The sequence below is a fragment of the Pteronotus mesoamericanus genome, unplaced genomic scaffold, assembly GCF_021234165.1.
Source record: "Pteronotus mesoamericanus isolate MK-2021 breed Mesoamerican mustached bat unplaced genomic scaffold, CSHL_Meso_final contig_82, whole genome shotgun sequence".
Taxonomy (NCBI): Eukaryota; Metazoa; Chordata; class Mammalia; order Chiroptera; family Mormoopidae; genus Pteronotus; species Pteronotus mesoamericanus.
In genome coordinates this window covers 8,716,949-8,741,116 of record NW_026555265.1, presented here as the reverse complement: position 1 = coordinate 8,741,116, position 24,168 = coordinate 8,716,949, and the positions used below count along the sequence as shown (strand labels likewise).

The following is a 24,168-nucleotide window of genomic DNA, read 5'->3' as shown; positions in this document are numbered from 1 at the left end:
CTAATACCCTGTATTCACGGGTAGGTTTTTCTTCTTTTCAAGTAAAAACACAGAAGAAAAGACTGAAGGAAATATGCCAGAATGTTAATAATGGCTACATATGGGTGATAAGAATATTTCGATGATTATTTTTCATCTTTGTTATCTGCATTTTTATAAACTTAAAAAAAACTTGCTTTGTACCAACAACTATGCCGGGGCTATCGTACACACAACAAAGATAAGGCATGCCCTTTGAGAGTTTACAGTGAAGTAGGCAGAAAGAGCAAAGAGTCAAGGATACAACAAGGGTAAACTACATTAATGTCATCTAAGTAAAAATGACGTGTATCTTCCTTCTACATTTCCTCATGTTCCTGTCCCGGTCAATAATCAATACTCCCTTATTCAGATGTGAAAAAAGAAACCCTGTGAACATTTTAAAATGTATCAGAGGATTAACTCAACAGTTTCCTGGCATTATTAAGGTAATAGAATAAAAAGGCATCAGAAAATTAAGAAATTACATTTGAAAGAAAATTCTAAGAAAAATATAGTACTTCATTGTCTATGTGATATAAATTCTTCAAAACCTCTATAGCTACTCATTAACTGATTCCAAAAGACAATGGATTTGCTTAACTGTAATTTTCATTGAATACTCATCTAGGAGACAGTAAGAACATAGCTCCCGTAACCCAATGCTCAACTCACCAAAGGAGGATGCCATCTGCAAGTGATTTGAAAAGACTGTCATCATTGGGGTTCATGGGTATGAGATGCTTACAGTCAGGGTCATTCTCCAGGGCTTTGTTTATCCAGTTAACAAAGGCCACTTTTTCTTCCTCTGAAAACAGAAAATCTTAGTAGCAAACCTCATTTCACAAAATTCACTGCACTATAAAACCATTCTTGTTCAAATACTACAAATGCCAACCATTAAAACTCTATTAAAACACTAAAGGGTTTCTAAAGGGTTTAAGAAAAGGTGAAAGGGGAATGCATTCCACTTTTTTTATCTGCTATATTTGGGGGGAGTAATGTATATATCTTAAGTGACCACAATGAATATTCAGTTTTATTCTAAAATCTCTCCAAATACATACATATTGCTTCTGAGAGCAAATGCATCAGAAGCAAACTATCAGAGGCCAGATACACATACACACAAACACACACCCCAGGAGAAAAAATACAAGAAGCAAATATCCACAGCAATAAATTCCACCCCATCATCACCCCTGAAAAATTTACAAAGTTGTTATTTGGGGATTACAACAGAAATACTGATTTTGATCAAGAGGTATTCCAATGAATGAAACAGGTCCACTTCTGTGGAACTTCTACTATAAGAAAACAGACACACATCTAGATACCAGTGCTACTCTTGCCACGTTCACCTTCATCTGCTCAACACATGGCTTCTAGCAACAGTACCTGGATCTTTAGGTAGAAATGCTATTGCGTTAATGCAGTAGGGAAAATAGGAAGGAAGTTAAAGGAAAAGTGTTCTACTGCTTGATTATTATCATATGAATATAAAAACATAAAAATATAAAACGTAAAAGGAAATAATTCCCACGTCCATCATTGGGTAACATATAGTAAGCTGACCTTCCCCATTATTGCCCCAGTTCCTAGAATTAGGCAGTTTTCCTAAGGACATATTTAGCAGGTTACCTCAAAATTTAATCCATCTCTCTCTCTCTCTCTCTCTCTCTCTCTCTCTCTCTCACACACACACACACACACACACACACACACAGAGAGTGATAGAGAATCCAAAAGATAAAAACATTTACTAATATTTCTCTTTTGTACATATCTGCCTTCTTATCTCCTTGCCTTACCATACCTCCTCAGGGACTTAGTAGGGATTTAAAGATCACTAAGATATTGTATCATAAGGATTAGATAAAATACATATACAAGGAAATGAAACATAAGGGAAATAAACACACTACTAGAGAGATATAAGCGACGTTTTGAAGAATATTAAGAAAGGAGTAATCACCTCTGGTTGGGGTGGACCAAGAAAAGGCTTTATGAAAAGAATACTACTTCAAAGATGGACTTTTAATTTGCGAAGATGGGCAAGGAAAGGGGGAATGTTCCAGGCATAAGAAATGAGACACCATTTCACAACCATCAAAATGGCTGTAATAAAGAAAATAGACAAGGACTGGAGAGAAAGTGAAAAAATTGAAACTTTCATACATTGTTCATGGGAATGTAAAATGGTGCAGATGCTTTGGAAAACAGTTTGGCAGGGCTTTGCTCTTTTCCTTTTTTTTTTTTTTAAATGCCAAGCATGGAGTTACCATATGGCCTGGCAATTCTACCCCTAGGTATACATTTAAGAGAATTCAAAGCATATGTCCACAGAAAAATGTAAACACAAATGTTCATGCAGGTTCACCATAATAGCCAAAAAGTGGAAACAACCTAAATGTCAACTGATGACAGGAAAAAACAAAATGTGCTACTCTCCACAGAGCAGAGTATTATTCAGCAATAAAATGGAATGAAGTACAAAATATGCTACAACACACATGACTTTTGAAAATATTATGTCAATGATGAAGTCTGTCAGGCGAAAGTCCATTAGTGCATGATCCCACTTATGTGAAATTTCCAGACTAGCCAAATCTATAGAAATAGAAAGAAGATTAATGGCTGCCAGAGGCTGCTGTGGTGGGGAATGGGCGGTGACTGCTACCAAGCATGGGGCTTCTCTCTGGGATAACTAGAGGATTCCAGATTAGGTAGTGACGATAAATGCACAAGGCTGTGAATATACTGGAATCTACAGAACTGTGTCCTTTAAAAGGGTAAATTTCATGCTATCTCCCTTATATCTCAATAAAGCTGTTCTTTTTCAAAAGAAGTCACTTAATGTTCTATATTTTATTCTAGATAATGGTTACATGGTTGTATTCATATGTAAAAAAATCATCAAACCATATACTTAGGAAAAGCGTACTTGATGTACTTTACTATGCATGTCTTATACCTTAAATAAACAACTAAAAAAATGTATAGTGATAGACATCGGAAACATGGTTACCTCTGGGAAAGAACAGTTACTGTTAGAGATGTGAGGGAACTACTCAGAAGACAGAAATATTATATCTTGATCTGGTTGGCAGCTAAATGTATGTAGCTAAAGGGTGTATATACACATATAAAAATTCATTAAGCTGTACATTTAAGATTATAGCACTTTGCTAAATGTATATAGTATCTCAATAAAAGGGTTTTTTCTTTAAAAAAAGGAAGCTTTTCATTAGAATGGACAGGCAGAAATGGAGTCAAAGAGCAAATACATTTCAAAAAATGGAAGTACTGCTACACTTCTTTAGTGGGAAAAGATTAGTAAAAAAAAATACAATGGGTGGGACAAGTATAAGTATATTCTTAAAAGAAAATCCAATTAGAAAGAAAAAGAATCAAGAGGATACTTAACAGATTTAGATCTCAAGGGAAGAAAGGAAAAAAAGTTACAGTAAGTTTTTGTGAAAACTTTTAAAAGCATAGTTCTAATTATGTTATGTTAATATGAACAAAAGGAAATTGGCCAAAGGTTGTTAGACATCTTGACCCTGTGCAGTAAGTTTAAAATGGTACAAGGCATCTCATCTTAGAGTTAATGTGACTGGATTTCTCACTGGGCAACAATCCAATGATTCTATCAGATCAAGCAAATCAGGTATTGTGCTCTCTAGTCTCTTGTTTGCCTGATAAAGGGTGAAGCAGGAATCTCAGCTCCCAGAAAACAGAACGAAAAAGTCCTTGCAATAAACTTCTCCACATATTCCTACATCAGGTCTAAAGGTAAGCTCACCTTAGCAGTCAGTATGAAAACTCCATTCACAGGTTATGATTAAACACAGACAACGCTGAAAATAAGTAATGCTGTTTTGCTGTTTCTAATCCCTTTGTCATGCACAGCACCTGACACATAGTAGGCATTCACTTGATTTCAATGATTCTAGGATTTTTCATTCTGACATCTCTGAAATTAAGATGTATTTCATATTTGACAGCAAATTATAATTTAGTGTGATTTTCCCTCAACAGTACATAAAACAACAGTTTGAACTGCAATAAATGGCACCTTAGACTTGATAAATATGAGACTTGTTGAATGAACCAATGACTGAAAGATCAAATGCGGAGCAGGAGGGTACCTGAGTAAGAATGCTGTGTGCCCTCGCTGGAAATGGATGAAGTTCCTCCGATAGCAGTAATCCCTTCTCTCTTGTTAATTATTTTGCGGAATGTTTTGCTGATGTCTTTGCTTTTTAACTCTTGCATTAGCTAAAATGGGGTCAAAGTAAAATTGAGCCTTGATTAGATAATCATAGAAAATCTTGCAACATGAAGGAAAATTACTTAGACTTCTTTATTTATTTGGAATGACATCAAAAGAAGTACTAACCAGGTATTCTTGCCCTTACTACTTGTGTTCACAAATAACTTGCATATCATTTTACCAATAACACAAAATGGACAAATGTCTGCATTCCAACCTCTAGAAGAAACTTTATTATAATTGAGCTTAAATTGAACACATTAAAACTATTCTTCTAGATTTGCCATGATCTTTTGTACTGAAACGGAAGAACTAACTACGTAAGAGAGTTTTAAATGCCTTAATGAAGCTATTTTCCTGTCTGAACATCTCAACTGAATACATATTAATGTAAGTAAGCCAACTTTTATAGGAAATTACATAGGCTTAGAGAAATACCCTCTCCCCAACACTCTCTCACTGGATTTTCTAGACATTGGTTAGATTGAATTCAATCAGTTCTCCAAGCAGCAGCCAGAGCGAGTTTTTAAAAAAAGCAAATCTGATCATGTCACTTCACACTCTATTCCTCCCATATCACTTACTACTGCTCTCAGGCTAAACACAAAAGTCCTACAAGATCCTGCATAATCTGACCCTGACTTACTTCTCTGGCCATATTCCTTTTCCCTTAACCAACGCAGCTCCTGCTATACTTTTTCCCCAAGGGCTTGAGAGTATCTACCATCCCTAAAGCCACCAGAGCCTCTAATGGGCTGTCACCTCTGCCTGCCTTGCACATCATTCGCATGTTATTCATTTCCCCCATCCATCTCTTTTATCTGTTCAGCTCTTGGCTCTAGTCTTTATAGCTTCTGGGATGCCTTCCCTGAGTCCCTGGGTTCTCCAGCCTCCACACCGAATTCTATTCCTTCCACTATAAACTCTCAAGTAGACCCATACTGCCCTGTCACAGCAATTGTCAGTTATCTTTTATCCATTTTTGTGGTTCTGTCTTCCCCACCATATGTATAGTCCATGAAAGCAAGGACCACATCTTTTTTTGTTCAACACATTATTCACAGTGCCTAGCGGAGCTCCTGGCCAGAAAGGAGCGCAAACATTTGCTTAATGAATTAAAGAATGCAAAACCAGAAAATTTACATTTCATAACTATTTATTTAATTATATTAATGGTTACATTTTCATATAAAGAATATAGTCATGGTGGTATTGTTGGAAAGAAGTAACAGCCCTTGCTCAGTTGCCAGCTGGCCACGGCAGCTCAGCCCAGTCGCCTCTCTTGGCCCGACACATTTGAAATACATCATATTCAGTGTTCAGTTCTACAATCTATTTTTCTTTTACGGGTTGAGTCATATGTTATTTTCCACCTCAGTTCCCTGAGTCTTGAGGTAGTTTAATAATGTAACAATGCTATCATAGCTAGCATCAAAATTTACCTGGTGGCCCTTATGAAACTGAAGATGTAACTTATCACAAGGAAATAATCAGTTTCTAGAAGGTAACGCTTCTATACCTTAGTTATTTCAGGTCAAAAATGTTCCATTTCTCAAGGCCAAATACTAAGATATTAAAATACTCTGCATGCAGACAGAGTCAATGAGCATTGAAGGCAACTATAGTTTTATTAGGGCATGAACTGTTATTGTTCTCAAAGACTGACTTCCACTCCAACAATTTGAGAATGATTTTCATTTGTTTGTTTTGGGAATTATTTGTGGACATAGTTGTTATCATTATCATCAATTTTAATGCAGTACTTTTTCTGGTCTCTTCAGCCAGATTTAACTATAGAGACAATAGCATTATTAAAATTCTTCCAAAGCAATATGATTAGTAGCCAGGAGAGGATTAGATTACTTACAGACACAAATTCTTCAAAACTGATCTTGCCATCTTTGTTGTTGTCAGCAACTGCTAGAATTTTCTCCACAATCTCGCGCACTTTATAGCCAGGCAGAGGAAGGCTTGCTTCCTTAAACAGGTCCTGAAGCTCATAGTCACTGACATACCCACTGTTGTCAATATCTGTAAGATAAATTATGAGCTGTCAAATATCAATTGTAGCCACAACTGGCATGGTTCAGTTGGTTGGGTGTTATTCCTCAAATCGCAGGTTCGATTCTGGTGGGGCACATGCCTAGGTGCTGATTTGGCCCTGGGTTGGGGCACATAGGAGAGGCAACAAATTGATGTTTCTCTTCCCTCTCTTTCTCCCCTCTTACCCCGCACCCCCCTCTTAAAAAAATCAATTGCAGTCTGTTGGAGAGGTGCACTGAAATAGATTTTTGGGAGGTTCACAGGCAGATAGAACCTTTCAGGTTTGCTTCCCAAGTGACAGTAGCCTTTTCTCCTGCATCTGAACTGTACAACATATTCTATAAGCTTTATGAAAAAAAAACAAAAACATACTTAAATGGACTGTTCCCCCATAGGACTACTATACATATTTTAAGTGCACAGTACAAACATTGCTTCGACAAATGAAAAACTCAGGTTTAGCACATGACTAAGCTTCAAAGAACTAAGTATTGGGAAGCCTCAGATATCCAAAAAAAAATACAGCAGCAATGGTCAGGAGGGGAAAGCCACCTAGACTTTAACTTCTTCACAGAATTTACAAAATGGATCTGCTGGACGCATACTTTGTATAAAATATGTGCCTATAAAATACATGTAAGGCATCTCTGGTCTACATTTCACTTGATGGCAGTTCTGTTTCACATGTTAATAATTCACTGCTTCTTCATAATGTATTCATGATACCATTATGTAGGCTGACTCATGTTTGATGTCATTTTGAGATTAAGTGTTCAAGAAATAATTTCACACCTATATTTGGACTTTTGGAAATAGGTGTCTTGGCATTTTCCTGGCATCACTGAGACGCCCTCCCCTGGGTTTTTCCTAGAGACTGCCTATCACTTGTTGACACAGAACAAAAAATGACACAAAACACTTCTGTGCAGAGTTGGCAACAGAGCTCTGGTTGTTTGGTGAGTTGCCTGGGTCCACCTTCTACAGGCTCCAACAGCTCATTTGGTAATAGTGGCTTCCGTTCCTGTATTTCTTTTTCCTCTCAGTAAAAGAACCACCCTGGCTATAACAGAATTAATGATAAAAATAGAAATTTTTCTTTTAAAGTTTCATGCACAAGCTTTAAAGTTAATACTGTTCAGGACAATGAAAAATTTCTAAACTAGAATCTACCAATAACAAAATATTACTTTATCTCAAAAGTTAATTGGGAAGCTAAGTTGCTTGATATTGCAATAGTTAATACTGCTTTTTTTGACCAAAATCAACATTTAGCATGTCACTATAAATTCATTATTTAGTATATCATCAGTTCAGAATTGATTCCTATAATTATGAAATAAAAAAATAGACTAGGCTGCCTTACTTCTTCTATACCAGCACTGTGGTAGGGGATATTTTAAAATAAACAAGATAGAGGAAAAGTTATTTACCTGCTTAACCACCATGCTAAACTAACAAGGATAGTTAAAAGTTAAGGCTTTGAAGTCAGAAAGGTGTGCGTGCTTAAATCCCAGCTCCATTCCTATGACCTCTGTGGTTTGGGTGTGATGTGACAAGAAATAATAGATACTACTTTATAAGCATGTATTCTGTGCCAAGATTTGTTAGGAACTTGACTTACCTTATCTCATGAAATCCTTACAACCTTCAATTAGTTAATAACTCTATTCCAATTTTTAAAATGACAAAATCAAGGCTTAGGTTAAATAACCATAAAAATCGCACTTTCAAAAGAAATGAGACTTTCCTACAACTCAACAACAACAACAAAAAAGCAATTCACTGATTTAAAAACAGGCAAAGACATGGGGATATAAAGCATAGTATAGGGGATATAGTCAACAATATCGTAATAACTATGTATGGTGCCAGGTAGACACTGAAAGTATCGGGGAAACACTTTGTAAAGTATATGACTGTCTAATCCCTATGCCGTACACCTGAAACTAATACAAAATAATACTGAACATAAACTATTATTGAAAAATAAAATTAAAAAAATTAAAAATTAAAGATGGGCAAAGGATTTATGACATTTCTCCAAAGAAGATACACAAATGGCCAATAAGCACATGAAAAGATGCTCAACATCACTAATTATTATGAAAATGCAAATCAAAACCACAATGAGATGCTGCTTCACACTCATGAGAGTGACTATTATGTTAACAACAAAACAGACCAGAAAATAACAAGTACTGGCAAGGATTTGAAGAAATTGGAACCCTTGTACATTGCTGGTGAGAATGTAAAATAGTACAGCCACCCTGGCAAAACAGTACAGTGATTCCTCAAAAAATTCAACATCAAATTACCATATAATTCAGCAATATCACTTCTGAGTATATATGCAAAATAACTAAAAGCAGAGACTTGAAAAGATATTTGCACACCCATGTTCATAGCAACATTATTCACAATAGCCAAAAGGTAGGAAAAACTCAAGTGTCTATGGATAGATGAATGGATAAACAAAATGTGGTGCAGAAATTATTCAGCCTTAAAAAAGTAAGGAAATGATGACATGTGCTATGACATAGATGAACGTTGAAGACATAATGCTCAGTGAAATAAGTCAGTCACAAAAAAACAAATATGACTCACAGAGACAGAAAGTAGAATGGCAGGAGTACTGATAGAGAGGGGGAGATGGGAGTGAGAATTTAATGGGTATGATGACGGTATGGGAAGATGAGAATGTTCTAGAGATCGATGGTGGTGGTGAGCGCATAACTATGCCAACGTATTTAATGTCACTGAACTGTACACTAAATGGTAAATTTTATGCTGTCTTACCACGGTGAAAAAAAAAGTATCTTAATCCCCTACGTCTCCACTGAGGACCCCAAAAAATCCCATTTAGTTAGGTAGGATGGGTGTGTATCGCTGCCTCTGAGAAAAGTTTGCTGATACAAATAAGCAGAGGCATTGCTGAGTTTATGAGTAGCAATTTATCTTGTAAATGAAGTAAGCAAATACGTATTCTGCTACTGTTAGCACGTCTCTGATATAGCACAAATTATCCTGCTGTCAGAATTGTTCCAGAATTACTTAGTTCAAAACATCATTAAATAAGTGTTGCATGATTATATGCCTATGAGTCATAGAGATTAAAGCTGGTGTACTAAACAAAGCAGATTACTAATTCACTTATTTTACTAAGACCTAGGTAGCACTTTTATTCAAGCTACCAAACTACATCTATAAAATAACAGAAATGCCAAATTAAAGAGGTACATTTTTATTACTCCTCTAATTCAATGATCAAAATAGGCAGAATATCCCAATAATTGCTAAATTTCTGTCTTGAAAAGACTCAGAGCACTGCATACAATACCCTATAAAATTTACTTTTAACAATGTTTTAGAAATCATTTCAAGATTAAAGCATTCACTGTGAGCCTAATTTAGCCACCATGAAGACTGTATTCTGAAGGTTTGAGTTATTCTGGAGTTTGCTATACAAATTCTGGAGAAGAGAAAGGGCTCAGAGACTGTAGACTTCACTTCATTTCATAGCAATGATTTGTAAGTCATAACCTTCCTGAGAGCTTTATTTTTTTTAAGAGGTTTACTTTTTAACCTTAAACCTTTTTTCTTTGTACTGATCTCTAAAACTTGTTCTGCACTGTATTTCATCTGCATATGAATAGTTTTTGTCACTATTCACTAGGTTTGTGGGAAATCTAGGCACAAAACTGTGCTCATTCTACCCTCCCTGGTCTACCATCTGACTGTTTTCCATGGACTGCACTAGGAAAGGAGCCTACTGAGGAAGGGGTAAGGGGTGATGGTATTGCCATTCCAAAGTCTACTGACTTTTCAGCTTTCAGTGGGCTCACCTTTCACTTGCATGCATTTGCAGACTAGAGCAAAATATGGTTATTTATATTTTATTTGTTTGTCACAGCAAGATGCAGAAGAATCACAATCCAACAGAGAATGAGAAAAAAGTTTTGGAAGAAAAATACAAAGCTGTTAAAATGATAATATCATAAAGACAAAACATTGAATGGCTTTAAAAAGTGACAGAAGAAATGTAAGACATACAACCTTTAAAAACAACACTATGATTTTTTAAATTATTCATGAGGGAAAAGGAAAATAAGTCATATGGCCTTTAAAAAGAATATTAAGACTTTTAAATATTCTGGATGAAGTAAAAAAGTGTTACTGTTAATGCCAAACACATAAAGGCCAGAGTTCAGTTTACAGACAAGGAAGTGTTTCTATATTTTTTCTCTGTAATGAGGATATCATGTTAAGCATATTCAATTACATTGTCATTCATTAACCTGGATTATTCTTTGCAAAGAAATAATCAAAGAATTCAAAGTACAATTGTCCTAGAAATTCAAGCCTAGTTTCAGTTTATCTTTCAGAAAGAGAAAGAATCCAGTGAAACCTAGATAGAAAAAAAAAAATCTTGGGGTAATTGGGTCATGGTAGAAGCAATAAAAGGTATTGTTCCATTCCTGGAAGGCTGATATCAAACAGAAGAGTAACATCACATTTAGTTTTTCTCAAGCATACCTATTTTATTAAATGCTTCTTGTAGCTCCTCCAGCTCCTCTCGAGAAATGGTAGTGGTACTGTTTTCCATCTTTGGACAGGAAAGACTATCTTCAGGTCTTTATATCTTTAAAAAAAAAAAAAGCAATGTTATAAAAAGAGCCCTTCAGAAACATTTATCTAAGCAATACAGAGTACACAGGCAGTAAAATACCTAGAAGAAATCACCTGAGAGGTCTGGCTGACAAGGAACAAATAGAAATAGATCTCCCAGTAAGAAACACCTGCTTTTCACACCCTGTGCTATTTCTTAAGGAGCCTGCCTAAATTTCTTTTACATTTTATCCTGCTATTTCAGTAAAGTATGCATTTCAAGTTTGAGGAAAGTGTAGCATTTGTAAATGTAAAGGAAGAGGTCAGAAAGTAAATTTTAACACATAAACAACATCCACAAATGGTCAAGTAAGAAGAGTCTGAAGATTCGGAGATGGAGCCTGTGGCTATAATATTCAGCCACTGCCACCAACTCTCCCTTTCCCTGTGTGGGTCCCTTCTTACTCTGAGCAAGCGATACAAACTGAAAGCAAAAAATATATAAAACTGGGCTGTAAGAAAAGCAAACGGGTAGCAGTCATTGCAGAGAGTAACTGCCCAAAATGGAAAATTAGCATTGGTGGTATAGTAGTGAACACTGCTGCCTTCTAAAACATAAAATTATCCATAATCCCACTATCCAGAAATATCAACACTTACCATTTTATTATCTCTATCTGTTTGGCTTTTCAAGTACACATGTACCTTTCTAAGGAGTAAAAATTATGAGTATACTACATTATAATTTTTTATACTAATACATTGTATGCTTCCATGTTCTTTATCAACACAATGTTTAATAGTCACATATTACTACATCATAATTTATTGGGTAAATCTTTTGTTTCAGAGTATTTTCACTGCTTCCAGTCTCTCTGTATAAACAATGCTGCAATCATGATGCTTATAAAGATTTGTATATACCCATGTTTATTTCTGTAAAATAAATATCTCAAGGGGGAATTATATTTTTAAGGTTTCTGATAAATATCAGGGCAATTCATTTTTAAAGTGACTTAGTGGTCTGGCTATTCAATATAAGTTAAAAATGAATACATATTGCATTCCATTTATGTACACATTATATTATAGAGTTAATATGTATTTCAGAAAATAAAAATGAGTGTTTTGTAAACTAACAAGAACTAAAGCTAAGTGGGAAATTCTCTTTTTTATACTTATATTTGGATAGTAGGCTCAATATCGTCCCTGGACATTTGTTATTTTGGGGGAAATAACGTCATTTTTAAAATAATTTATGTATTAAAAATTTTCACTCATCATTTAAAATCATATTAAATTGTGTGAAGCCCTCTAAGGGTGTGGCTCATTTGTCATTTGTAATCTGTATATGCAAGCTGGTTTAGTGTTTTTGGTATTCTTTCAAAATGATAGATTTCTACCTCCTACCACTATTCTGGGCCTATTCCTAATTAAATGTGTAATTAAATCATTTTGAGATATACATACCATTGTCCACTATTTGATTCTAAACTATTTTTTCTTTTTAAATCTGAAAAACTCATGTTACTGGAGTAGGAAAAAAGGGTAAATGGAATTCATCTTACTCCTTACATGCAGTTTCTCACATCTTAGCACTAAACATCTACATTTTATTGAATTCTCACTTTTAAAATATTTTACTATATTTAAAACTATTTACAGGCAAAGTTATTTTCTATTGAAAGAGGTTAAACATCCTTTTAGGATTTTCAAACACAATCCCCCAGGTCTGTAAAATGCTAATTCTGCTGAGGCTGGCTTTGAATTCTGTGGCTTTGGTCATCCTCTGCACCTTTCTCATACTCAAAACAGTTTCTATCCCTTGCTTCAAGTTTTTAAAATAGTAGTCCAAATTTAGCATTTGCAGTCCACAGAAAGTCTGCAAATTAAAGGCCCTTGTGCTGACTTTATATTTGAAAGTATAAATATACCTGGGGTTCTATTCTTTGCTCAAGCCTATTCCAATTTACATCATTTGGTTCTGGCTGGTGTGGCTCAGTGGATTGGGTGCTGGCTTGTGAACCAAAGGGTCACCGGTTCGATTCCCAGTCAGAGCAAATTCCTGGGTTGCAAGCCAGGTCCCCAGTAGGGGGCGCTGTAGAGGTAACACACGTTGATGTTTCTCTACCTCTTTTTCTCCCTCCCTTCCCCTCTCTCTAAAAATAAATAAAATCTCTTTAAAAAATCAAGTTTACATCATTTGTTAATTACATTAAAAATTTTTAGTCTCCCATAATCAGGCAAAGCCAGCACATAAATTTATTGAAAAATCAACTTATCCACGCAATACTATGTTTCTCAATTTAAAACTTTGTTTTTATAAGAATAAAAAAGTTGATTTAAGTCCTTTGGTATTTAAGTGAAACAACAGAAAAATGCAGAACAATCTTCAAGACATATTCTTAAAAGAACGAAGCAAGGTGCAGAAGAGCAAGTATGGTGAGGTAAAAGGAAGCTATATCAGGTGTGTATGATTGTTGTAAGGATACAAGAAAAAGAGATTGCCTCTCCAGGGAAAATGGGGGATTGAGGCAGAGAGGGAAAGGGGCTTACTTTTCAGAATATACTTTTTTTCTTCATTTTAAAAATATAAGCCTACTATAAATAACTGAAAATACAGTGAATTGTAGTAAAACACTGAAATAATTAAAATAAATACTAGTGGTCGGAAGGTACAAATCATTGAATGCTGATAATGACAACCTTAATATATGAGGTCTGCCCGGAAAAAGTCCAACTATTGTTAATATAACAAGAATGGTTTATGCAATGTCGATGTAACCTGGCAGCCAAGGAAAGTGGACTGGAAAGCGCATGTGTGAACAATGACGACCTACTGTACTAGTCAGTGGGGGTGGTAGATGCCATTAAGTGAGCATGTGCACTGTGTGACCACTGCATTCAAAATGAGTAGAGCAACAAATCTGCGTCAAATTTTGCATTAAGCTTGAATATTCCTCCGCGGAAACTATTTGGATGATTCAGAAGGCCACAGCTATGGGCAGGGCAACTGGTGATTGGCAGCTTCATCATGACAATGCACCTGCTCATGCATTGAGTCTTATGCAGAGATTTTTGGCGAGATGACATCAAATCACCCAGGTGACTCAGCCCCCCTGCAGCCCAAATTTGGTGTCCTGCAACTTCTGGCTTTTCCCAAAACTAAAATCACCTTTGAAAGGGGAGAGATTTCATACTGTCAATGAAATTCAGGAAATACGATGGAGCAGCTAATGGTGATTCCAACAAAGGATTTCGCAGTGTTTTGAACAGTGGAAGAGATGCTGGGAGAGCTCTGTGAGGTCCCAAGGTGCCTGCTTTGAAGGGGACTGAGGCGTCATTGTCCTATGCACAATGTTTCTTGTATCTTGTATTTCTTCAATAAATGTATCTATTTTTCATAGTACATGGCTGCATACTTTCTGGACAGACCTCATTTATAAGTATCTATATATGTTACAATTTTAAATAAGAGCGCATTTATTACAAAGGAAAATACTGTGATTAAAATAGTGAAATCGTTTACTGCTTTCCACAAAGGCATAAAGAGTTAGCATTAGAGTCGTTAATGGAAAATATCTTGCCTCTTTTACAAGTATAGTCTCATGCATGCATATATAGTATCAATAGCTGTCTGAGTTTTTGCAAAGTTGTGATGTTACAATTCTTCAAAAACTAAGTACAGTATATAGTGTTCCTTAATGGGTGTTTTTACAGAGCACAATAAACTTATTGCAACATATATTGTTGGCTAAGAAAATGAGGTAGTTTGCTTTGGTATATTAAACACTGTTATAGTCACATACATGATCCCCAAATACGTTGCTTAATATGATGAAAAAAATGTTTCTGCTACAATAAAATAGCACTGACTCTTTAAAATTTTATGGGAGAGAACATACTGCATCAACAAATTTTCACAATAGTATGTAACATCTTAGAAGAAAAGCCCAATGATCCCATAACTAGTAACACAGTATTTATTTTTTCTTACTAGACCCACTCTTAGATGATTAATGTGCTCGTGCACTGTCCTAAGTATTTTGTGTCCATTCTCATTTAATCCTCATCATTCAGAGGTGGGTGCCGTCCTCATTTCGGTAATTGAGAAAGGGATGGATGCTTCATGGGATGGAGCGACTTTCTCAAGGTGTCAGAGTGCATAACTCTCTCACATAATAAGCCTAACAGCTACACTGTGTCAGAAACCCAACTCCGTCTTATTCCTGACTCTAGGGCAGTATGCTCTGCAGTATCCCAAATATAATCTGACACCAGCCACATAAACATATAAATATGCATTTGTATAATAATTGTACAATTCACAAAATATATGAAACATAAATTATTATATACTTGTGAAATAAGAATTTGCATTTTAAATGTAATTAGTCTCTGTAAAATTCTTTGTTAACTTTTGGGTAAAAATTCTTGCTAGATCAACTCATTTTTCTCAAGCACTTTACTTGTCAGTCCTGAAACACTCTAGAAAAACCCCAGAATTCGCTTAGCAATTTTAGAAATAAACACATCACCTAATCAGTACCTAAACGCTTGGCACTGAAGCATACACACCTGGATGCCTAAGACTGACAGCTTCCTAAGACAGCTCAGAAGTGCAGTTTTCCAAAGTCAGTCCCAAAAAATGCAGCCAAGAAACAGCCAGGATCACTGACCAGACCCACCAACAGGGCAGATTATGCTGAATTCTGTAAACAGAGAAATCTTCCTTTGGATTTTGACACAATGCCCTAAGTTTCTTCAATAATTCCAACACTGCTTTCATCCTCTGCTTTTTTTTTTTTTTTTTAGCACATATTTTAACTGAAAACTTTTTTCACCAGTTAAAACTTTTGCCCCCTCTCTTAATCCCCCAATGTACCTTGACACAACCAAATATATATTTGGAAAGTAAAGGAAGTGTTTTCAAAAAATGAACTTTTCAATTTAAATAAAATTGATCTGATCTTTTATCCTCCCTCAAATTTCTAACTTCCTTGAGACTTTAAAAGCTTTGCCAAAATTAGCACAGGCAGTCCTTTATGGTTGGCAGGATCTTAAGCCCTTGGAACAGGTTCAGAGAAAAAGGCATTAGGTACTGCCTTGGGACCAAGATTTTGATGCCTTCTAAAGCTCCCAACTATTACGGACCAAAGCTCTTGTTCATTTGGCGGAGTGGGGAGGGGGGGTTTAGGTTTTTTTTTTACATTATTTAATAGTATTTTTATGGCATTTTTTCCATTACTGTTTAACCACCTTATACCCTGCTCCCACAAAGCTGTTCTCGTTGGTCCCTTTTGACCACCTGGCCATTCTGTTTTGCCTCCTACCACTGAGGCCCTAGACAAGATCACCTGAGATTCTCAGTTTTCGAGGCAGCCACTGGCCCAGTCCAGAGAGCCTTTTCCCCTAGTACATCCTCCAAAAATTCTCTTCTTCTCTTATTCCAGCTCCTGCCTCCACCGCCCAGCATAATGTAAAAAACAATGGCAAATATTACTGAGGGCTTTCAATAAGCCTGGAACTATGCTAACCTCCTCACGCATAGGAGCTTTGTATTTATCTGTTCTTCTACTAATAAAACAAGGATCCTCCCTGAAAAATGTAAATTAGAGGCCTATAGAGGCTAGGTAACCTGCCCAAGGAAGGTAAACAAAAGAAGACATTGAAAATCAAATGTTTCTAGTGCCCAAGCTCTTAAATTCTACATGAGTTTCAATTAACATCCCTATTCTCTCAGCACAAGCACCACAGTTAAGTAGTTTTTTTTTTTGTTTTGTCTTGTCTTTCTGGCTGTATTTTAAAGGATTTTTTTTATTTGTCAATTACCATTGACATTCAATATAATTTTGTATTAGATTCAGATGTACGGCATAGGAGTTAGACAATCATACGCATATCATACGCTTTATAAAATGTTCCCCCTGATAGTTCCAGTGCCCACCTGACACCATACGTAGTTATTACAATATTATTGACTATATTTCCTGTCAAAAATATATGTGCACAGGGACACATATATTTTTTTGAATTAGTATTTTGGTGTTCTTCAGATAAATACCCAAGAGAGGAATTGCTAAGTCATAAGGTAGCTCTATTTTTAACTTTTTGAGGAACCCGCAAACTGTTTTCCTTAGTGACTGCACGAATTTACAATCCTACCCACAGTGCATCAGTGTTCCCTCTTCTCTCCTCTCCACATCCTCAGAAATACTTGTTTATTTCTTGATATCCTTTCTGACAGGTGTGAGGTAATATCTCAATGAGGTTTTTATTTGCATTTCTCTGATGATTACTGAGCAGATACTGAGCATCTGTACATATACCTACTGGCCATCTGTATGCCCTCTTTGGAGAAGGGTCTGTTCGGGTCCTCTGGGCATTTTTTAATTGGACTGTTTGGTTTGGGAGGGGAGGGCTGGTAGTATTTGCATGAGTTCTTTATAAATTTTAGCTATTCACCCATTATTGGGTCTATAGTGGGGAAATATCTTCTTCCATTCTGTAGTAGATTTTGTGCTTTGTTGATGGTTAGACTTTGATCTTCCAGGTCTTGCTATGAAGTTTTTGTTAGGCAGGACCAGAGCAGAATTTAGTCTAGGGCTGTGGTTCTCAACAGATGATGATGTGTTCCCCAGAGAACATCTGGCAATGTATAGAGACATTTCTGACTACGGTGGCCGAGGAGGCATACTGACATCTAGTGTATTGAGGCCAGAACATCCTACAATGCACAAGAGATCTTACAACAATGAATTATCCAGTCAAATTTCTACAGTGCTGTGACTGAGAAACCATATTCTGAAGGCTAATTATTCCCCACTATTAATGCAGGATGGCTCCGAGTACTCTACCTAGTACCCTGTAAATTATTACCTTTTATTTAGCCTGGCTGATGGTGCGAGTGCCAAGCATTGTTCTTTTTAAATCTTTCAGGTGGTTCTTTCCCAGCCTCCAGGTAGTTTCCTCACACACATGCACAGATCAGAATTCTGCTGAATACCTGAGGGGCACCCTCTGAAGATCTGTGGAATTCTCTCTGTGCAGTTCTCTTTCTTCAAGTAGTATGTACTGTGAACTCTAGCTGCCTTTGTCTCCCTACATTCTCAGGTCTGAAGCCCTTCTACCCATAGGCACCTCCCTAACCTATAGCCACAAAACTCTCTCAAGGCTACAAATGAGGCATTTAAAGAGCTCACCCTGTTTATTTCTTGACTCTCAACGATCACTATCCTTTGGTTGCTTGACTTCCAAGGTTTCTAAATTTGAAAACTATCTTACATATTTTGTCCATTTTTGTCTTTTGGTATTTGGTTACTTCAGGCAGGAGAGTAAGTTCATCTTGACCAGAAGCCAAAGTTTAAACTGTATATTTAAATTTTTTTATGTTTATAAATTATAAAGTATTCCATGCTCAGTATAAAAGTCTAGAACTACTGCAGTGCTTGGGAGGTACTCTTCTGGACTATTTCAATTTACAAACATTCATGTATATAGACTTAGATGCATGTGTTATTTTTTAAAATGAGGTTAGGTCACAGATTTTAAACACTATTTTAATAGCTACATAGAATGGAAAAAGCAAAGGAAAACAATGACCTAACATCTTACCCACACCAGGTTCCTATAAATGAAATAAATGGTACATAGTATTAAGTAATATTAATAATACTACCAATGTTCATAGTAAATGCCGTAGAGGACTGAAAACATACAAAAATGATGAAAAGCTGGAGAGGATATAAGAAATCAGAAGTTCTTGTTGCCAAATTTTTCTCCAAAGTGGTATATCTGTAAGAGGTGAAGACATGCATATTCTATGACCCTCAATTCCACTTCTGGGAATTTATCACAGAGAAACTCCTATACAAATACAGCAGTAAGCAAAAGTAGGTTTACAGTTGCTCATATGGAAAATACAATAATAAATAAATAAATAAATAACAATACCACCAAAATATACTCTGCATTACATGTACTCACCTGTATTCCAAAATACAGGTAAAAAGCACAGTACTGTTACAGTATCAAAAAGTTGTAAACAATCTGAATGTCCATTATCAGAAGATTAGATAATTATAATATTCATTTAGTGAAACATTGCACAAGAGTTAAAATGAAGTAGATACCTGTATTGACATGATAAAATCTTAGAAATATATGTTAAATGAGAACAATATAGAGCATATATCATCTGTAAAAATTTTAAAGCACGAAAATCATTCTCTGTGTTATTAATGGAACTGTTAATAGAAAATATAGAAAGATGGGTGGGATGAATAATTAACACCTGCCAATTTCAGGACTATCAGCAATGGAAGGGATTAAAACGGGAGAAGGCCTTCAGTCATATCTCTAGTGTTTTCTTTCTTACAGAAAACAAAGAGCTGATACATAAAATAAATGGCAAACTGCGAAAACTTCTTAAATCTAGGCCAGAAAATATGAGTATCCATTATATTATTCTCACCACTTCTTTTCATGTTTCATTGTTTTATCATTAAAACTATGATAAAAAGTTTAAACAAAATAAATTGCATTAGGGTACATCCTGCAAGAGCATACAATGGTCCTTCTTTCCATAATGTATTTTACTTAACCACCCTCTTTATTTGGTTTTAGGAAAATATAGCAGAAAGCCTATTTTTAAAGCAAATTGTGTAATACAGTCAGACCTGGGTTCTTGAATGACTTGGTTCTTGAATAATTTGGTTCTTGATCAAGTTGTTCATGGAAAAAATGTCTCTGTTGTCTAACAAAACTTCGGGTCTTGATTCTCAACCCTTCATGCTGACACCTATATGATCAGTCACACATCTCTCAGACAACAAAGGAGATTCAGTTTCCAAACAAATCGCTTCTTGAAGTTTTCCAAAAGAAGCTAAGTTTGAGAACTGAGGTCCCACTGTAACTCCCCTAAGTTGACAATTCAATCTGAGAATAAAAGGAAGGCTTATGTGTGTCGGAATTTGATTTTAGGTTTAAATAAAAAGCATCTGGAATGAATGGCTAAATAATTAACAGGGGCTAACACAGCCAAGCAGCGTGGACATGGAAATGCACAAGCACAAAACTAACAATACAACTTTTTTTTTTTACAGTTGATGTGAATCTATGTGCCAAGCACTTTACATAAATTATTTTCAATTCTTAAAACAACCCCTATTTGTAGTGGTTAAATCTATTGTTACTGATAAAGAAACTCGAGCTCACTAAGGTTAAGTAGTGTGCACAACATCACACAGCTAGTAAGTACAAGAGTCATATAATTCAAACAATAGTGTCAAGGTCCATGTTTCCACTGAAAGGTTAGGCCCAGAAGGTACTCTGGACCTGCCACTACAATATTTAATCATTGTGCTTTAGGATTAGTCTGACCCTGCCCAACTCTTGCAATCTTAGAAAATTTTGCTTTTGTTAATTTCAGAATCTTAAAATAATACTAACTGACTGACACAATGTTTTTTGTATGTTTTAATGTGATATTTCCTTTCAGTCTGTTTATTCAGTTCATTTAAGCATCTCAAGGCAATTTCACTAGAGATTTTATTCTTAGTTAATAATAATGACCTAAAGTTTGGGAAAGAAAAAATAAGTTTGAAACCGACTCTTCATGGTGGCCCAAAACCAAAGACTAAGGAAAACCACCAGGCTACTGCAAGGAACACATGTCATTATCCAAAGAAGTAAGTTTCACCTATAAGTGCTTTATAATTTATAAAGTCCATCGCCTATTTTATCACATTTGACTCTCATATCAATTCAGTGAGCTAAGCAGAAGTGAAAATACAGCCTTGGCCATGTGGCTCAGTTGGTTAGAGCATCGCCCCCATACACCGAAAGGTTGTGGGTTCAGTCCCCAGGTGGGCACTTATCTAGGCTGCAGGTTCCATCCCCAGTCAAGGTGCAAATGGGAGGCAACTGATGATTCTCTCTCACATCCATCTTTCTCTCTCTCTCTCTTTCTCCTCCCTTCCCCTCTAAACTCTCTAAAATCAATAAAAAATCATATCCTCAGGTGAGGATTAAAAAAAACTGAAAACACAAATTTTATATTATAATAGCATTGTATTTCCTCATGTTATTTTATTCCCAGTTTACATATAAAGAAACAGACATTGAGAGGTCAACCTACAAAAGCCTAGGTCATCCATTGGTTAATACCAAAGCTGGTACCATTTGCAGTATACCTGAGTTCTAGTGTACCATGTTCCTTTCCATAAACCACACTGACTCTTGAATGTCCAAGAGCAATGAAGACATGAAATAGGTTGTCAAGGCAACCAAGGAATCATCTTTCCACACAATATTTAAGGAAGAGATCTGAGCCTCTTTTATGTAGATGGTGAAATTAGATGACTTGAGGTTTACAAAACAATTTTCCACAAGGTTTTTAACTTTCTCAAATCTAACCCCAAATTCTCCCTTTTTTAGTAAGTTAAATATTATTTACTTATTATATTCAACAAGAATTACCATTCATAAACAAAATAATGTCAAAAGTACATAAACTAGTAGGAATAAAGCATGGGTTTTTCAAGGGTATAGTGTTAAGCATTCCTAATAATACTACTGATTTTCATAATAAATGCTGTAGGGGTGAAACATACAAATATGGAAATCAGGTTAGAAAGATAACATAAATTTACATAAATAGGTTATATTTGAAATGCCTATACTTCCCGTATGGCATTGATTCTAAAGGGCTTTCAATTTTTAGCCTTTTTGATAAAAACTACAAGTCCTCCTCCCAAAAAATGCGCCAGATCTGAATTTTAGATATGATTTCAGGGAGTTTGTGGATGCACACCCCAACCTCAAGTCCACATGAACCATCTAGAGATCTATAGGCTCTAGGTTATGAACTCTGGACCCAGGATTTCCAGAATTTCCTTTAGAAAGAAAACATTTAAAAATAATTCTGTGGAGAACATGTTCTCATCATCGGTCTTCAGCTTTTTCAGTGGAAAATAATCAGTTAACCATCAAGGATCGATGATGTGAAACTAAGCAATGGCCTTGGCTGGGTGGCTCATTTGGTTGGAACATGGTTGGCATAATGGGCCGTCACTTCCCGCATTTGATGTCCTGAAGTTTATGCACACCTGGCGGAGTAGATTAGTGGGTTATATAATCTGGGTGATGTCAAACCTATCTTCACCCAGTGGCCAAATAGCTTTAAAAGATGCCTGCAAAGAACTAGGGTACTGAAAATATACAAGCATAAGAAAATGGCAGGGCCTAGTGTGAGTCTTCACTAGCTACATTAGAAAATGAAATAGGGGTACATGTGACCACAGGTTGGACATACAATTCAAAATTACCAAGACTACCAAATTACAGCTTTACACAGTCATTGACAACAAACATTGCCCTGCGTATACATTGTCCCATGAGGTATTAGTTAAGGATATTATAAAGTCCATCTAACTAATAGCACATTTTTGCTGGTTAAAAAACAGCATTTCTTCTACCCTTCAAGACTGAGAATTGGGTTGGAAACAGTTAGGAAGGAAAGAGAGCAAAGGAACCTAAAAACTTCAGTTCCAATAGAAGGATGTGGTCAGAAAGATCGATAAACCTTTAGAATTCTTAAAGCAATTCAAGCCAGACATATTGAGCACTAGAGATCAAAGTCAGCATTTAGAAGAAAAAGCAAGTTCAAGAAGTGTGCGCTTCTTGTGCACACCCAACCCCCGGCTGCGCCCTCCTCCACAGGCTCTTAATGCTGGGTCCTCGGCAACAGGGTCTTTTATAGAACTGACTCTCAGTCAGCACAAACATGGACTTTTTGAATGGCTAGAAAAGGCCACACCATTAGCAACATTTGCAACTATGCAAAGTAACATAATAAGGGTAATCAAATGTCATGCTTTGGCTAGTAAGCTGATCTAAACTGAGGAGCATAAAGGAATGCTATCCCCCTCCTCTGCAAGAACACAATTTAGCATTTTGGCTGGCTCATTACGAAAGGACTGGCACAAGGCACAGCCTTTGTTATATTACAGACATAATACAAGAAAGGGAATTCTGGTTCCTAAGAAAGTCATAAAAATTTTTTTTTTCAAAGAACTATGTGAAATGTGTCCATGGCACTCACATTTCAGAGTTAATTGGTCACAATGTGTTGTTTCTCTAAGAGCCACAGAGCCATTATATAAATAAATTTAATTGGTTGACTGCTTCACAAAGCTGCGTAGGTTAAGTCCTAACTTTCTACTTAGGTTTGAGAGCTCAGGTCACTGCAAAGGGGAACATACTTAACTTTTAAAAAGCTGGCCTCTTTTAAGAAAACTCAGGAGTATTTAATTCTTTGGCACTAAGACCTATGCAAATTGCCAGCAGTATCAGTAACCAGGTTTCCTCGACATGCATCATTTAAAGACCGTCTCAGCTTTACAAGGGCTGGGAACTGCTCATTTTCTGCTTTACTAAGAAAAGAGCTCAAGTAAGACTACCACAGCTTCCAGGGTAAAGATATATGGTTCTCAGTCAACTTCAGGAACCGTTAAAAGTGCTCAAAGTGAAAGGGAACATGCTAATCTGTACACTATATATAAGAAAACTGTTTATGAAAGTCTTCAATAAAACAATGAAAAAAGCTTTGAAGCAAGAGCACTATCTCCAAATACATTTTGGTACTTAAAAATGTAGAAGAGCCAAAATAAAGATAAACAATTTATTTCTTAGATATTTTCTTCAGACTTCAGACACTGGCATGTAATCTCCCCACATCCCTTGGACTGCCAATATTCTATTACCATTTGTTTTATGTATCAGTGGAATCCCTTTAGAAAACAGAAGAGTTTTGCTTACCCATAATTAAGCCATAGACTGGAAGAGCTGTTTCATCAGACTGAAAGAATCAGGTTTTGAAGCAATAAGATAGGTACATTCCAGGTGGCACAGAAAGTGTATTCAGTCACTTCAGCATTTTCTTAAGTCACATATATATTTCCAAAGGGAAAATTAAAGCCAAATAAAAAATTATAAATTTAAATTTTTTTATCCAACCCTGAATAAACCAAAACAGTCCTTTCTTACCTAACAAGTGTTGCTTAAGGAAATTGCTTTTAAAGCTGAAAAGGTAAGAGAGAATTAAGAATTATGGGATCCTTTACACCATGGTTACTATTTGCATTGATTAGGCAAAGTCCAATTCCAAAAGCAAGAAATGTCCTAGACAACAAACAAGCAAAACAAACAAACAAACAAAAAACATG

The 24,168-nt window shown here is 35.9% G+C and overlaps 1 protein-coding gene across 1 annotated transcript in view; it reads right to left on the bottom strand.

Moving 5' to 3' along the window:
- PLS1 (plastin 1) overlaps window positions 1–24,168 on the bottom strand; it is an 85,550-nt gene that overhangs the window by 36,332 nt on the left and 25,050 nt on the right. Inside the window, exons 2-5 of the mRNA XM_054585153.1 lie at window positions 10,871–10,976; window positions 6,162–6,325; window positions 4,170–4,299; window positions 694–826 (exon numbers count right to left, since the gene is read on the bottom strand). Of these exons, the coding sequence (XP_054441128.1) occupies window positions 694–826; window positions 4,170–4,299; window positions 6,162–6,325; window positions 10,871–10,940 (497 nt within the window). The 5' untranslated portion in view covers window positions 10,941–10,976. The remainder of the gene's footprint in view (window positions 1–693; window positions 827–4,169; window positions 4,300–6,161; window positions 6,326–10,870; window positions 10,977–24,168) is intronic.